Raw genomic sequence first — 15,756 nt, forward strand, 5'->3', positions numbered from 1 at the left:
CCCAAGAATTGAACCCTGCGGCACCCCCATAGAGACTGTCATAGGTCCATGGGCAAGTTGCAGCGGAGGGTGCAGAGCTGGTGGCCGGGGTAGTGGAAAGCATGGCCAGCCGTAGCAAAATGCTTGTTGAAATTCTCGATTATTGTAGATTTATCGGTGGTGATAGTGTTTCCTAGCCTCAGTGCAGTGGGCAGCTGGGAGGAGGTGCACTTATTCTCCATGGACTTTACAGTGTCCCAAACCTTTTTGGAGTTATTGCTACAGGATGCAAATTTCTGTTTGAAAAAGCTAGCCTTCGCTTTCCTAACGGCTTGTGTATATTGGTTCCTAACTTCCCTGAAAAGTTGCATATCGCGGGGGCTATTCGATGCTAATGCAGTACGCCACAGGATGTTTTTGTGCTGGTCAAGGGCAGTCAAGTCTGAGGAGAACCAGGGGCTATATCTGTTCTTAGTTCTGAATTTTTTGAATGGGACATGCTTATTTAAGATTGAGAGGAAAGCACTTTTAAAGAACAACCAGGCATCCTCTACTGACGGAATGAGATCGAAATCCATCCAGGATACCTGGGCCAGGTCAATTAGGAAGGCCTGCTCGCTAAAGTGTTTTAGGGAGCGTTTGACAGTGATGAGGGCTGGTCGTTTGACTGCGGACCCGTTACGGACGCAGGCAATAAGGCAGTGATCGCTGAGATCCTGGTTGAAGACAGCAGAGGTGTATTTAGAGGGTAAATTAGTCAGGATGATATCTATGAGGGTGCCCATGTTTACGGATTTAGGGTTGTACCTGGTAGGTTCCTTGATCATTTGTGTGAGATTGAGGGCATCTAGTTTGGATTGTAGGATGGCCGGGGTGTTAAGCATATCCCAGTTTAGGTCACCAAGCAGTACGAACTCTGAGGATAGATGGGGGGCAATCAATTCACATATGGTGTCCAGGGCACAGCTGGGGGCTGAGCGGGGTCTGTAGCAAGCGGCAACAGTGAGAGACTTATTTCTGGAAAGGTGGATTTTTAGAAGTAGGAGCTCAAACTGTTTGGGCACAGACCTGGATAGTATGATAGAGCTCTGCAGGCTATCTCTACAGTAGATTGCAACTCCACCCCCTTTGGCAGTTATATCTAGATGGAAAATGTTGTAGTTGGGGATGGACATTTCTGAATTTTTGGTGGCCTTCCTAAGCCAGGATCCAGACACTGCTAGAACATCAGGGTTGGCGGAGTGTGCTAACGCAGTGAATAACTCAAACTTAGGAAGGAGGCTTCTGATGTTAACGTGCAGAAAACCAAGGCTTTTACGGTTACAGAAGTCAACAAATGATAACTCCTGGGGAGTAGGAGTGATACTGGGGGCTGCAGTGCCTGGGTTAGCCTCTACATCACCAGAGGAACAGAGGAGGACTAGAACAGAGGAGAACAGTCAACTTAGTGTATGTAAACTTCTGACCCACTGGAATTGTGATACAGTGAATTATAAATTAAATAATATGTCTGTAAACAATTGTTGGAAAAATTACTTGTGTCATGCACAAAGTAGATGTCCTAACCGACTTGCCAAAACTATAGTTTGTTAACAAGAAATGTGTGGAGTGGTTGAAAAACGAGTTTTAATGACTCCAACCTAAGTATATGTAAACTTCCGACTTCAACTGTATTACTGCACTGTCGGAGCTAGAAGCACAAGCATTTCGCTACACCCGCTATAACATCTGCTAAACACGTGTATGTGACAATTACATTTGATTTGATTTGATTTATACTTCCATCAAACATTTTTTACCGGTGCCGGTTACCTTCGGACGAGTCCCGTGACACTTGTGGGGGTCGTAGAGCAAAACGGAGAACACCATCGTGTTCGTGATAATCTCCCCTTTCTATAGTGGGGTATTAGTTTGTTGCCCAAATGGTTCGTACACGACAGATGTTTTCGTGAGAAGATCGGTTTTCGGGATGTCTCATGGTCTGACAAACACTGCTGTAGCTCGGCCACCTTCCACCGCAGATGCGGAACGCTGACATAGGCGGATGTGGTGGATTGAGACGCAGCCCATGCAAAAACAATATATCTAGCTTAAACTGACATATTTTTTATTATGTTACTTAGATACTCTTAAGGACTTAAATAAAATAAAAATGTGTATCTGTCATGTGTCAATGTTGCTATTTATATGTTACTTTGTAGCTTTATCTTATCCGGCTTGCCACAACGGATTTTCCTTCTAGAAGTAATGATATTCCTATTCCTAAAAGACAACAGATTTATGCTGAATCTCAAACGGAACACTTGGCCCCTGAGCCCTATCGAGTGGCCACTTGCTGATGTGTTAGACATTGATCACTCGAGTCTACCACTGTTTTGGGCAATATGAACATTTAGACAACACACGTGCATCCACAAATGCCACTTGTCAATTTTCCAAAATTCTAAACCCATTAGCGAGCATTGTCTACTGCAACTTATCTTGTAGCATGATTTGCTATGAAACATAGACAGATGCACACTGCAACAGTGATCTGGAAACACGCTTTCAACTGTACTTACAGGTCAGCTTCGTTAATGCAGTTTAAGAAGTCTGGCCCAAAAAGACAATTCCTATAGATGGCCCTATAGTGAAGTCAAATTTCCTAATAAGAAACTTTAATCTCCTTTGTGCACAAACATCCATTGAATTATTCAAATAATTGTAGCAGATTTTTTTACCATCACTCACAGCCGAAGATATTAACATTTTATAGGATATGGAAAATGGCGCTTACAGAAATGGTAGCTCTGCTTCTAGCTCCTAAGCAACTTTGCAGTATATATATATTTTTATTTATTTATTATTTCTTACATTATTATCCCAGGAAATTGTTTGTTATTACATACAGCCTGAAATATATTTTACAAGCATTTCACTACACCCGCAATAACATCTGCTAAACATGTGTATGTGACAAATAACATTTGATTTGATTTGATTTATATTCATTCTGATGTCATGAGCCGAGCTGTCCAGGGAGAAGTGATGGTTGGTTTGTTTAACTATCCACTTGCTTGGGATGCTCTGGCAGAGTTACCAGAGCATGTTTGCGTGATACTGCTGTCTGTCATCCGCAAAAGCGCACAGCCTTAGTCAGCCAAAACACCTGGATGGAATGCTGCTAATATATTTTGATAACTTTTCATGTAGCCTAATTTTGGCCAACTAATCACCAGTAAAGCAACATTACATCGCCAGAAAAGTGTGAATTGACTAAACATTCGCTCTGTTACTTGTTGGCTAAATGAAAATCCCACCACTTGTGTTAATAACTACATTGTTGATTGTAAATGACAGCTTTATACTACTGTATTACTAACAAGTTAGCTAATTATTTAGAGTCTAAACCAGCCTGATTTCATTGATCCACTAGGCGTGCACAATCCACTAGGAGTCTGTTTGTAGGAGCACCAATGCTAGGCAACCTTGTAGTGTATTCTAGGCTTTATAAAGATTCTATAGTTTGTAATTTCCGCTTTAAAATGTCAGACTTGATTTGCCCTAACGTGAAATGTATCAACCCCTATGTCCTTTGATTATATTCCACATAATAATTCCCTTGATATACGCTGTAGCCTCCTCCACATGATTCGCGAACAGGCGCAGTGGACCACAGTAGCCTACGCTACGAATACCGCCACCAGCTGCACACTGGCAGCGATGCTTTCTTCAGATATTTCAGAATGCAAATGATAGAATTTGCATTCAAATGGAGGGTATCCGTTTACCATGGTAACATGATCGCCCATTCAAATCCTGCCGCTGCATCTGTGCCACAGACCCTACTGAGTACTTTGAATATTACCATACATTTACATTTACATTTTAGTCATTTAGCAGACGCTCTTATCCAGAGCGACTTACAGTTTTATTTTTGTATTTTATTTGTATTCTTTTTTATATATATATATATATATATATTTTCATACTGCCCCCCCGTGGGAACTGCCCCCTTTTACTTTGGCACAAAGTACTTTCTTTTCATTTACAGACCAATATTCTGAACATACCAGTCTCAACATTGTATTTTTCATTATTGGTCTTAAAATGTCTGTTTTTCTAAACCATCGTTTTTTTGGTCATTAATTATTTATTAAAAGTTAATCAAAGTGGCTATTGATGAAATGTAAATATATTTTGAAATAATTATTGATATTGCCGTCTTTATTAAAAAAAAAAAAAAGGTTTCCTCCTTACCATACCAAAAGTTAAGACATCCTCATAGGCTCTACTACTGGGAAGTGAACAACAATAGTGGAACAGTGGTTCGCCTTTAAAATAAAAGCTCCGCATTGAAACTGATGCAAACGAAAAATAAATAGTGGAATCAAGTCCATAATTGGACTGAATAATGCTAAGCAAGGTTGGAAAATGAACAGTAAAAATCCGTTGAAATCCCACTGTGGATGTATTAGACTGCGTAATTGCATTCGGGGCATACCTATATGCACTGTACAGCTTTACCTATGGATTGTGCGCCCATGAAATGAGTCATCAGCCTTCTCAGTGCAGGCTATCACCCATGAAATTAGTCATCAGCCTTCTCAGTGCAGGCTATCTGACGTAAGACAATGGTTGTAATACATCATTGGTTTCAATGTGGTACTTTTACTTTGAAGACGAACCGCCTATTGCTTCTCAGCGCTAACGCTACTCCCTTGACAGTGGTGAAGGCACTGACGTCGGCGTTTCATTCACAGTACCCCACCACTCTGTTTTTCAGATTCTAGCTAGCTTTTTAACCAATAAGTTAGCAGTTTGTTTACATGCCACAGATCACTAACGTTATAGCTATAGGTACTAGAGGATTTGGTAAGTAGCTAGTTAATTTTAGTTAGCTAGTTAACGTTACGCAGCCATCTGCATCTTTGTTGTTGCATGCCAACCAAGGTAGCTTGCTAGCTAACCGGCTAGCTAGCTATATCTAGCTAGGGGCGATGTGACAAAACAGATAGCTTGTGATGCAATATTTCCATGCAAGAGTCAAATGTAGCTAGTTAGCTAGCTAGCAACAAATACTAAGCAGTGGGGCTAAATGTATTCGAAATTGTCACAAAGCTAGGTACAGTAATAAGCATTACTGTTGATATATTTAATTATCAATAAATTACATGCCATGATGAGAGCAACATTAGCTAGCTAACGTTCGCTAGCTAGGTTACTCTTAAAACATGATTTGAAGCTGTACATTACATCATCAGTGTGTTTGTTTCATCAAGAACACTCCACTAGGTCTATGCTAGTTTGCTTGGCCTATATTCTGATATTCAGTTTTAATATCATAGCTAGCTACTTTTTCAACTGTAACGTTACGCTGAAGTTTTGTCATCCATCAAGCATACCCCTCCAATCTCTATCCATCCATTAACCCCTCAAACCTGACATCCATAAACATCTCTGACCTCTTTTTATCCATAAATCCCTCCAACTTCCCTTCATCCATTTATCCATCCCTCCAATCTCCCATCAACCTCTTCACCCATCTAGCGGTGTATTCAGGATGCTGTTAATGTAGTCTGATTAAGCAGGCTGTTATACACAATCAATTGGTATATACAGCCTGAAACGTATGCCTGCAAAATCGTGTTAATGTCCCTTACAAGCCAGAATGTTGAATACAATTACATTTAAACTTACTCTACCAATGGTCTGTGCGGTTTGTCCTTCAGCTGCTCGAAATTTGAGACAAAATATCTACTGGAAAGTATTGTTTACCCAACTGTTTAGAGAGACAGTAGGAATATGGTTGGTTCAGCACCCAGGTAAAGTTAGTTTTATATTAGATATTTGTTTTTCTCTCCTCAATAGACCGGTTGGTTGTTTAGCAACAAAACTGAGGCGTTTGCAACTATGGGGCAAAACAGATGGGGTTGGCTTAGATTGTTGACAACGTAAGCTTTATTTAGTCTCCAGTGTTTATTGAAAACATAAATATATTTGCACAATGAGCGCTTGTTGTCTCTCAAATACACTATATATACAAAAGTATGTGGACACCCCTTCAAATTAGAGGATTCTGCTATTTCAGCCAAACCCGTTGCTGATAGGTGGATAAACTACAGCACACCGCCATGCAATCTCCATAGACAAACATTTGCAGTAGAATGGCCTTACTGAAGAGCTCAGTGACTTTCAACGTGGCACTGTCATAGGATGCCACCTTTCCAACAAGTCAGTTGGTCAACTTTCTGCCCTGCTAGAGCTGCGTCTGTCCTCAGATGCAACACTCGCTATGGAGTTCCAAACTGCCTCTGGAAGCAATGTCGGCACAAGAACTGTTAGTTGGGAGCTTCATGAAATGGGTTTCCATGGCCGAGCAACCGCACACAAGCCGAAGATCACCATGCGCAATGCCAAGCGTTGGCTGGAGTGGTGTAAAGGTCGCTGCCATTGGACTCTGGAGCAGTGGAAACACGTTCTCTGGAGTGATGAATCATGCTTCACCATCTGGCAGTCCAACGGACGAATCTGGGTTTGGTGGATGCCAGGAGAACGCTACCTGCCCCAAAGCATAGTGCCAACTGTAAAGTTTGGTGGAGGAGGAATAATGGTCTGGAGCTGTTTTTCATGGTTCCCTCTATGCCCCTTAGTTCCAGTGAAGGGAAATCTTAATGCTACAGCATACAATGACATTCTAGACGACTCTGTACTTCCAACTTTGTGGAACAGTTTGTGGAAGGCCCTTTCCTGTTTAAGCATGACAATGCCCCCATGCACAAAGTGAGGTCCATACAGAAATGGTTTGTCGAGATCGGTGTGGAAGAACTTGACTGGCCTGCACAGTGCCCTGACCTCAACCCCACCGAACACCTTTGGGATGAATTGGAAGGCCGACTGCGAGCCAGGCCTAATCGCCCAACATCAGTGCCCAACCTCACTGATGCTCTTGTTGCTGAATGGAAGCAAATCCCTGCAACAATGTTCCAACATCTAGTGGAAAGCCTTCCCAGAAGAGTGGAGGCTGTTATAGCAGCACAAGGGGGACCAACTCCATATTAATGCCCATGATTTTGAAATGAGATGTTCGACGAGCAGGTGTCCACATACTTTTGGTCATGTAGTGTACGTCGTTACAGTTTTTGGTTAGCTAGCTAGCGAATTTTAGCCATATTAGCATTGACCTGAAATCAGTCAAAACAACTCAAAACAAGACATGGTATCAATAACAAGATTAAACAAGCCACTTACGATTCCCCACATGGCAGTTTCTTGTCATTCTTGCTAGCAATCTGGCCATCCAGAATCACAACACGCTGACTTCTGCCCCTTGGCAGCGCTCACATCATTTTTGTGATGTTGTCAGCTAATCTGTCTATAGCTATTGAACCATGCATGCCATGACAATAAAAATCGTATATTCTGAATCAGGGAAGGATGGAGAACAATCCACACTTTTTTAAAGAAAAAAAAGAAAATATGAAGATTGAAATCTGAATAAAAAAGAAAGATTCACACACAAACATAGTGTTGATTGTTCTCCACCCTTCCCTGATTCAGAATATACACATTTTATTGTCATGGCATGCTTGGTTCAATAGCTATTGACGAGAGGAAAACGAATATCCAATATAAAACTAACCTTGGTGCTGAACTGAACCATATAACCAACTGGCTCTCTAAAAAGTCAGGTAAACAATACTTTCCTGTAAATATTTTGTCTCAAATTTCGGGCAGCTGAAGGACAAACCTCAAAGACAACCGGAAGAGTACGTTTAAATGTAATTGTATCCAACATTCTGGCTTGTAAGGAACATTTATACGATTTTGCAGGCATTCATTTCAGGCTGTATATACTGTACCAATTAATTGTGTATTACAGCCTGTTTAATCAGACTACCGTGAACGTTGAATGACTGTTAAATTGAATGTCTGATTTACAGAACGCTGTCAGTAATAAGACAAGAATGTGATTGTGCTGTGCATTAACATTGCGCACAAATTAAAACTATTGCTTTAGTTTACTGCATGTTAATTGTTAGACAGATGTTTTCTGTCAAGTTGTAGCTCAGCAGTAATTGCCCTTTAGGCAAAGAAGAAATTAAGTTTGTGCTACCACAAAAGTAAATCTGTCCTCTGGCCTAGACAGTTTTTGGAAGAAACATGATCACTTACATGTTTTTGATTGTGCTGCAAAGGCAACTTCATTGATTGGCACATTTCTCTTGTTGTCGTTTTATAGGATAAAGCTACCCCAAAATAGAAATGGGGGCATTTTTGGACAAGCCAAAGATGGAGAAGTTCAATGCCCACGGAGAAGGAAACGGCCTACGCTACGGCCTGAGCAGCATGCAGGGCTGGCGGGTAGAGATGGAGGATACACACACAGCTGTCATTGGCCTGCCCCATGGCCTCAACCCCTGGTCCTTTTTTGCCGTGTATGACGGCCATGCTGGCTCTCAGGTGGCCCGCTACTGCTGCGAGCACTTGCTAGAGCACATCATCAGCAACCCAGATTTCAGGGGTGGGGGTGCAGGACCAGGAGGTGGAGAAGAGGAGGGCAGGGTAATTCTGGACAGGCATGGACACGAGCCATCTGTGGAGAGCGTGAAGAGTGGCATTCGCACTGGCTTCCTGCATATTGATGAGCAGATGCGAGCCATCTCGGAGCGTAAGCATGGTGCGGACCGCAGCGGCTCTACTGCAGTGGGAGTCATGATCTCACCTCGCCACATGTACTTCATCAATTGTGGCGACTCGCGGGCCCTTCTCAGCAGGCGAGGTCGGCTCCATTTCTTTACGCTGGATCACAAGCCCAGCAATCCACTGGAAAAGGAGCGCATCCAGAATGCCGGTGGCTCTGTCATGATTCAACGTGTTAATGGCTCGCTAGCTGTGTCACGGGCCCTTGGTGACTTTGACTATAAATGTGTGCATGGCAAGGGCCCCACAGAGCAGCTAGTGTCGCCTGAGCCAGAAGTGTATGAGATTGAAAGATCTGAGGCGGAGGACGAGTTTGTTGTGTTGGCGTGTGATGGCATCTGGGACGTGATGGCCAATGAGGAGCTATGTGACTTTGTGCGTTTACGTCTAGAGGTGACAGAGGACTTGGAGAGAGTGTGCAATGAGATTGTTGACACATGTTTATACAAGGTAAGGTCAGCTAGATAAGATTTTACAATGGAGGGGAGATCTGAATAGGCTACTTAAGTGTGCTTTGCTGTTGAATTGGCTACTACAGCATATTTCCCAGATGAACAGAGATGGAACACTATGTGCCAGTGTTGTAGTACTCGAGTCCAGGATTTTCCCAGGATTTTCCTGACTTCATGTCACTTGTATTTGCTCTTGGACTGGATAGGCTACTATGATAAGCAGAATATTAGCACCACTGGGTGCAGTGAGGGTTCTGTTCTCTAGCAGTGGGAAGGACCCGGCACACACAGCCTACATCAGCTGGTGAGCTGGGGGCAAGCAATCAATGTGTGTTTGCAGACTGGCAGTCTCCGCTCCGCCTTCGATCAAAGGCTACACATTACGCAAGCGCCTCTTTTGCTTCCCCGAAACCACCAGTCACCAGCCTACTACTATTTACCTTTGCCTGGTTAAGAAACATTTTTTTTTAACGAAATTGAAACAATAGTATTGAGTTTAATAGTAAAACAACAGTCTATTTTTCTCTTTCTCCCCTTGAGTATAGAAAAGTAGGCTGTCTTTGAATTTGTTGTCTCGCTCTACCCTCCCAATTTGGCACCTGCATCCCATAGCCAGTTTCTGACAAGTCTCCTGTTAGTTTTCCCTCTGCATTAAAAAACATACTCAAATATCAGTGGCCGATTACAAAAAGTAGCTGATAGCATGTTAGAATTATTGTAAATAGTAATCTGGTAAATGAGACCATTCATCCCTTCAAAACATCATTACTGATTTGACATAACTATTGAACATTATTTTAAAATAAAATGTGCGTGAGCCTGTGTATGAAGGACTTATTTGTTTTATAAACTATTGCATATTGCAGGCAATTATGACCATTGGCCAACAGGAGGAAAATATTTGCCTTACTTCAATGCTTTCATGAAAATCTTCCTGCCAGCCAGATACTAGTAAGTTCTGGGCAGATTTCTTCTACCAAATCCGAGCCAAATCAATAGAGGCGCAAATCTAGCACCAGACGAGCATCGAGCCAGTGAGCCGGCAGTATGAGTGAGCAATAAAACAACAGTAACCAAAATACCAAATATGTCTAAAGAACCCCAAATCATTAGTTTTGCTTTCAAAAGTTTTTCAACAGATGTCAAATATGTAACAGAAAGAATAGAAGAGACCGGAACCACATCGAACTTCAAAACTCAGACCCAGTCACTCAGACTTGAGCACTTGGACCAGGACTCGAGCACTGGGACTGGACTTCAGCCAACAGGGACTCTTAACTGGACTCGTGACTGGACTCATGACTCGACCATTGGTGACTTGGACTTGGACTCGGACTTAGCCATAGGGACTCGTGACTCGACTTGGACTTGGGACTCGACTCGAGGTTTAGTGACTCAACTACAAAACTGCTATGTGATTTGCTGCAGACTGTATTGTTTTTTAGTATACTGAACAAAAATATAAACGTGACATGCAACAATTTCAAAGATTTGACTGAGTTACAGTTCATATAAGGAAATCAGTCAATTGAAATATATTCATTAGGCCCTTATCTATGGATTTCACATGACTGGGAATACAGATATGCATCTGTTGGTCACAGATACCTTAAAAAATTAAATTGTCCTCACAATGGGCCTCAGGATCTCATCACGGTATCTGTGCATTCAAATTGCCATTGATAAAATGCTATTTTGTTCGTTGTCCGTAGCTTATGCCTGCCTATACCATAACCTCACTGCCACCATGGGGCACTCTGTTCACAACATTGACATCAGCAAACCGCTCACCCACACAACGCCATACACCTGGTCTGCGGTTGTGAGGACGGTTGGACGTACTGCTAAATTCTCTGAAACAATGTTGGAGGTGGCTTATGGTAGAGAAATTAACATTCAATTCTCTGGGAACAGCTCTGGTGGACATTCCTGCAGTCACCATGTCAATTGCACACTCCCTCAAAACTTGAGACATCTGTGGCATTGTGTTGTGTGACAAAACTGCACATTTTAGAGTGGCCTTTTTTTGCCCCAGCACAAGGTGCACCTGTGTAATGAGCATGCTGTTTAATCAGCTTCTTGATATGCCACACCTGTCAGGTGGATGGATTATCTTGGCAAAGGAGAAATGCTCACTAACAGAGATGTAAACACATTTGTGCTCAACATTGGAGAGAAATACGTTTTTTTGTGCATATGGAATATTTCTGGGATCTTTTATTTCAGCTCATGAAACATGGGACCAACACTTTACATGTTGCGTTTATATTTTTGTTCAGTGTAAATGGCTCAGTTAAATAATGATTGTAAATCAGCCAGACAGTCAAGCACAGATCAAGATAAATTCAAGTGTTAGCCAGCTTCAATTTAAAGACTTTATATCAGATATCAAATTGGATGTCCAGCAGCCATACCACCCTGCATCCCACTGCTGTCTTGGCTCTGAAGCTAAGCAGCGTTGGGCCTTGTCAATCCTAGGACGGGAGACCCAATGCTGTTGGAAGTAGTGTTGGAGAGCCCGCAGGCGGCACTCTTCACTAAAGATCCCATGGCACTTGTCGCAAGAGTAGGGGTGTTAACCCCGCTTTCAATCCCAATTCTATGACCTTTCTCATTTAAATGTGTATTCCTCCCCACACAAATCCAATTTAAAATCATTGTCTTGGTGTTTGACTAAAGTTTTGAATGATCTGTTAGAACATTTGATGTGCTGTATATTTAATATATGCCTTGAATTTATTACAATCTGGAGTTCTTAATTGACCTTTCGCTAAGGCCCGCCCCCCTTGGTTACTGTTGCAACCTCGGACAACATTTTCCCGGGAAGCCCAATTCCCCATTCAAGCACTGGTGAAATCCCCTCGCAATGATCTCAAACTGTGTTTCTAATACACAATTAAATTAAACGCAAACTAACCCTTGCTAATCAGGAAACTCTTGGGTATTATGTGGTGGACTGTCATTAAAATTGCTTCACGGGAACTTGGTAAAATTATGTTTGTAGTGTAACTAGCCACTGAATGGCTCTTAATTCCCTGTCAGCATGCATTGAAAGCTATAACCACTTTTGGAGCTAACTAGTGCTCTCAAATCGTATTCTGATGCCGATGGGAGATGTATTCATAACATTGCTAACTTAGCTAGCTAACATTTGGAGAAAACAAGTTATATTAAGTGGCTAGCTAGCGTATCAACGTTTGGTGGTCAATGAGACCAGCTAACCAGCTGAGCTAGCAAACAATGTAACAAATGTACAATTTCGGATTCGAAAAGTTCTCCAACAGGCTCTGCATTTCAGGAATCACTGTAGCAAGTACTCCTGGTGCACTGTTCAATTATTTAGCCATTTAAACATACATGTTTTGAAGAAAATGCCTTTTTTGCCATAGCCCTCACTGGCTTTCATGCGATTCAAACGTGACCTTGTCCAAGGTGTCAGACTCGACGACAGTTGCTATCCATTAGAGCGCTGCGATTGGTTGGCCAAAATTCTGGGCCAGGGCTTGGTGAAGGGTAAATTAAAGGCATTCAAGATACGTCTATGATTTTGTTCATGCAACATACAGTATGTCCATGTAAATCCACGCAAATGAGCATCACATCAGAGTTTTTACAAAAGTATGTTTTATTGCAAAATGCATAACTTGCATTTCCTCTCTGCTTAACTCCCCTCTCTGAACAGGGAAGCCGGGACAACATGAGTGTGGTGCTGGTGTGCTTCCCTGGTGCTCCCAAGATCTCGCAAGAAGCTGTGAAGAGACAGGCAGAGCTGGATAAGTACCTGCAGAGCAGGGTAGAAGGTGGAGCATCTAAAAAGAAATGAGTTATGTTGCACAGTTCAAAAGAGCGAGACCCCTATTGTTGTTGAGTAAACTTATGGTAGTACTTATTACTTGCCAAAACAGACACTAAATGTAAAAGTACCCACAGAACCCCAATTTTAAGTGCGAAGGCACTTGAGTGTCTTTATAGGCACCATACTTTTTAATATGGTTTATCCTGGACTTAAAATGTCCTCAAGGGAAATTGAGCTAATTAAAATGTTTGAATGCCTAACATATATAAAATTAAATCATACAAATTGACAAAATGTATTTTTTCTCACAGCTTTTCCAATGAAGCAAGCTCAATATTGTATCTTCTGGACCCGGTTTTTCAAAACATTTAATCTTGATCAGAATTATACGGATTCTGTAATCCCTTATTTTGCAATCCAGGATCATATAAATCCGACCAATTTTTGTTTGGCCAGTTTTTCTGAAATAGGTAGGATAGGCCCATTCTGATCTACATATAAAAATGTCAAGGTCACAGAATCTAGATTATCGGTGCTTTGAATATGCGTAAACCTTGTCATCTACTGGGCAGGTTATATTACTACATACATGAATAAAGGTATTAAAGGACAAGTTAACCTTTTTTTTAACCAAATCTGTATTTTGGATGTAAATGGCATGTTAAAAAAGTGCAGAGACACCTTTTTTGTGTGATTTAATTTGGTTTTGAGAAACGTACCCCACCAGCGATATACTTCCTCATGTTTGTTCAGCAGTTGTAGGGGCATGATAAAACATTAACAAAGGCTCTAAAAACACCCAAATACGTCCTTTTAGAAACGACAACGCTCTCAGTATAGTGATGCAGGTCTTTAGATGTTGTACACATAAAATGTTGTCATTCCAAACATTATCTGCAACGTTATATTCTGTGTTGTGTGACTCGAGCTATAGTTTTCCATGTGCGGGCTACACAGAGAAGTATAGCTCGAGAATGTAATGTTGCGCATAAAGTCACTATACTGAGAGTGTTGCCGTTTCAGGGCGTATTTGAGATCAGTTTTAATATTGCAGATATATTGTGGCTTCTATCAATGTAATTGTCTGCATCATTTCCAATCCCCCATATATTTATTTTGGTAAATATATATGTTATTTAAAATATTTGTACAAATATTTTTCCCTTCTTTATTATTTTCCCCTAATCCTACCAACCATCCTCTAATTGGAGTAAAGTAATGGACAACAATACTTAAGCTTCCACTTCCAGCTTATACATACTACATCAATTTCATGGACAATATATTTTATATTAGTTATCTTTTGCTTGTTTTTAGTCCCAGCCTTCAGCTACCTTCAACACCTCCCATCTCTCTGAAGACCATCCAGTTTTGATTTCTAGCTGCCATATATTTTTCCACTGTGCTGTGATGTTTCACAAAAGTTCTGAACCTTTCTATTCTCATAGTTTCTACAGATTGTAAATAAAAGATAAACACCTTTGCAAAGAGTATTATTATATTATTGATCGATTGACTATGACTGTTCAAACACCCAGCAGTGCTATTTGCAGAGTTAGCTCCAAGTAAATGTTGCAATTTTTCAGCCATTCCTGAACCTGCGACCAAAAACAAGCTACATATGGGCAGTACCAAAACAAGTGATCTAATGATTCTGTCTCTTCGCAGTAAAATCTGCAAAGCTGGGATTTTTGTATCCCTGATATATATAACATTATATTGGTTGCAAAAATATTTTTCATTGAAAAACTCTACGTTTTCAATCCGGTGTCGTTTTGTGTACCAGTTCATAGACCATGTGCCATGGAATCGGTACATCGAAAATCTCCTCCAAACTATTTTGCAACCTGTATGGCGCAGCTGTCAATTTTTTGGTCCAAAATTAAACTGATGTACTTTTTTATTTATCACAATTTTCTTTAGCCAATTTTGGTCTTTAATGCAGGGCTGACAGACAAGTTTCTTACTTTCTCCCCTTACCACTTGCCTCCACCATTTTTGCGGTAATGCTGCAATCAGTTGGTTGTAATTTTGGATAGAGCACACATTCCCATATATTTTAGTTAACTACATGTGTGACATCACCAGTCCTATTTATGATATATTTTACAAAGATTATACCATTTTAAATATTTTTTACAAAATTATATATTTATTTTTCAATAAGTATATTTGAGTTTAACCATAATATTTGTTCTAATATTTGTTCTGTCTTTTCTGGTGGATTAAACTGAAATTTCAACCAGCTTTCTATTGCTTGCTTTAAAAATAGAGACATTTTGGATATGATTTCATTTTCAAATTACCGAAAGTGAGAGGTTGTAATGTGAATGAAGGGAAAAAGGCCATTCTTGAACACTGGGTGAGCCATTCGTACTAATCTGTTAGAGTACTAGTTCGGATTTAAGTATAGTTTTTGTATGACTGAAGCCTTTAGTGAGAGGTCCAATGCTTTAATATTTTGTCATTTCTGCCCTCCGAATTCATATTCATTATATAAATAGGCCCGTTTAATTTAGTCTGGCTTGCCGTTCCAAATAAAGTGGAATATTTCTTGTTCATATAATAAAATAAATAAATAAAAGTTGTTAGGTGTGGGAGCCTTTGTTCATGTTTTCTCATGCCCCTGCAATTGCTGAATGAGCTCGAGGAATTATATCGCTGGTGGCGTACGTTTCTCAAAACCAAGTGAAATCGCAAAAAGAAGTGTCATGGCACTTCTATAACATGTCATTTATATCCAAAATACAGATTTGGTTAAAAAAAAGTTACCTTATCCTTTAAAACAAAAAATTATAGAGCCTGCATCACTGAACTTATGTGACACCTATACTGCGTTCAATTTAA

At 40.8% G+C, this 15,756-nt stretch overlaps 1 protein-coding gene across 1 annotated transcript; it reads left to right on the forward strand.

Moving 5' to 3' along the window:
* Window positions 1-4,697: 4,697 nt before the first annotated feature.
* On the forward strand, window positions 4,698-14,193 carry ppm1ab (protein phosphatase, Mg2+/Mn2+ dependent, 1Ab). Its single transcript, XM_041864951.2, has 3 exons — window positions 4,698-4,833; window positions 8,201-9,111; window positions 12,796-14,193. The coding sequence occupies exons 2-3, from the start codon at window positions 8,224-8,226 to the stop codon at window positions 12,934-12,936; spliced, it is 1,029 nt and encodes a 342-aa protein (XP_041720885.1). The 5' UTR covers window positions 4,698-4,833; window positions 8,201-8,223; the 3' UTR covers window positions 12,937-14,193.
* Window positions 14,194-15,756: the final 1,563 nt, after the last annotated feature.

The sequence above is a fragment of the Coregonus clupeaformis genome, chromosome 36 (assembly GCF_020615455.1).
Source record: "Coregonus clupeaformis isolate EN_2021a chromosome 36, ASM2061545v1, whole genome shotgun sequence".
In the NCBI taxonomy this organism is placed as follows: Eukaryota; Metazoa; Chordata; class Actinopteri; order Salmoniformes; family Salmonidae; genus Coregonus; species Coregonus clupeaformis.

Coding starts and splice junctions, on each gene's coding strand:
- ppm1ab (XM_041864951.2), top strand. CDS start 8,224: ATGGGGGCATTTTTGGACAAGCCAAAGATGGAGAAGTTCAATGCCCAC. Junction 9,112..12,795: donor TTGACACATGTTTATACAAG/GTAAGGTCAGCT, acceptor CTCTCTGAACAG/GGAAGCCGGGACAACATGAG.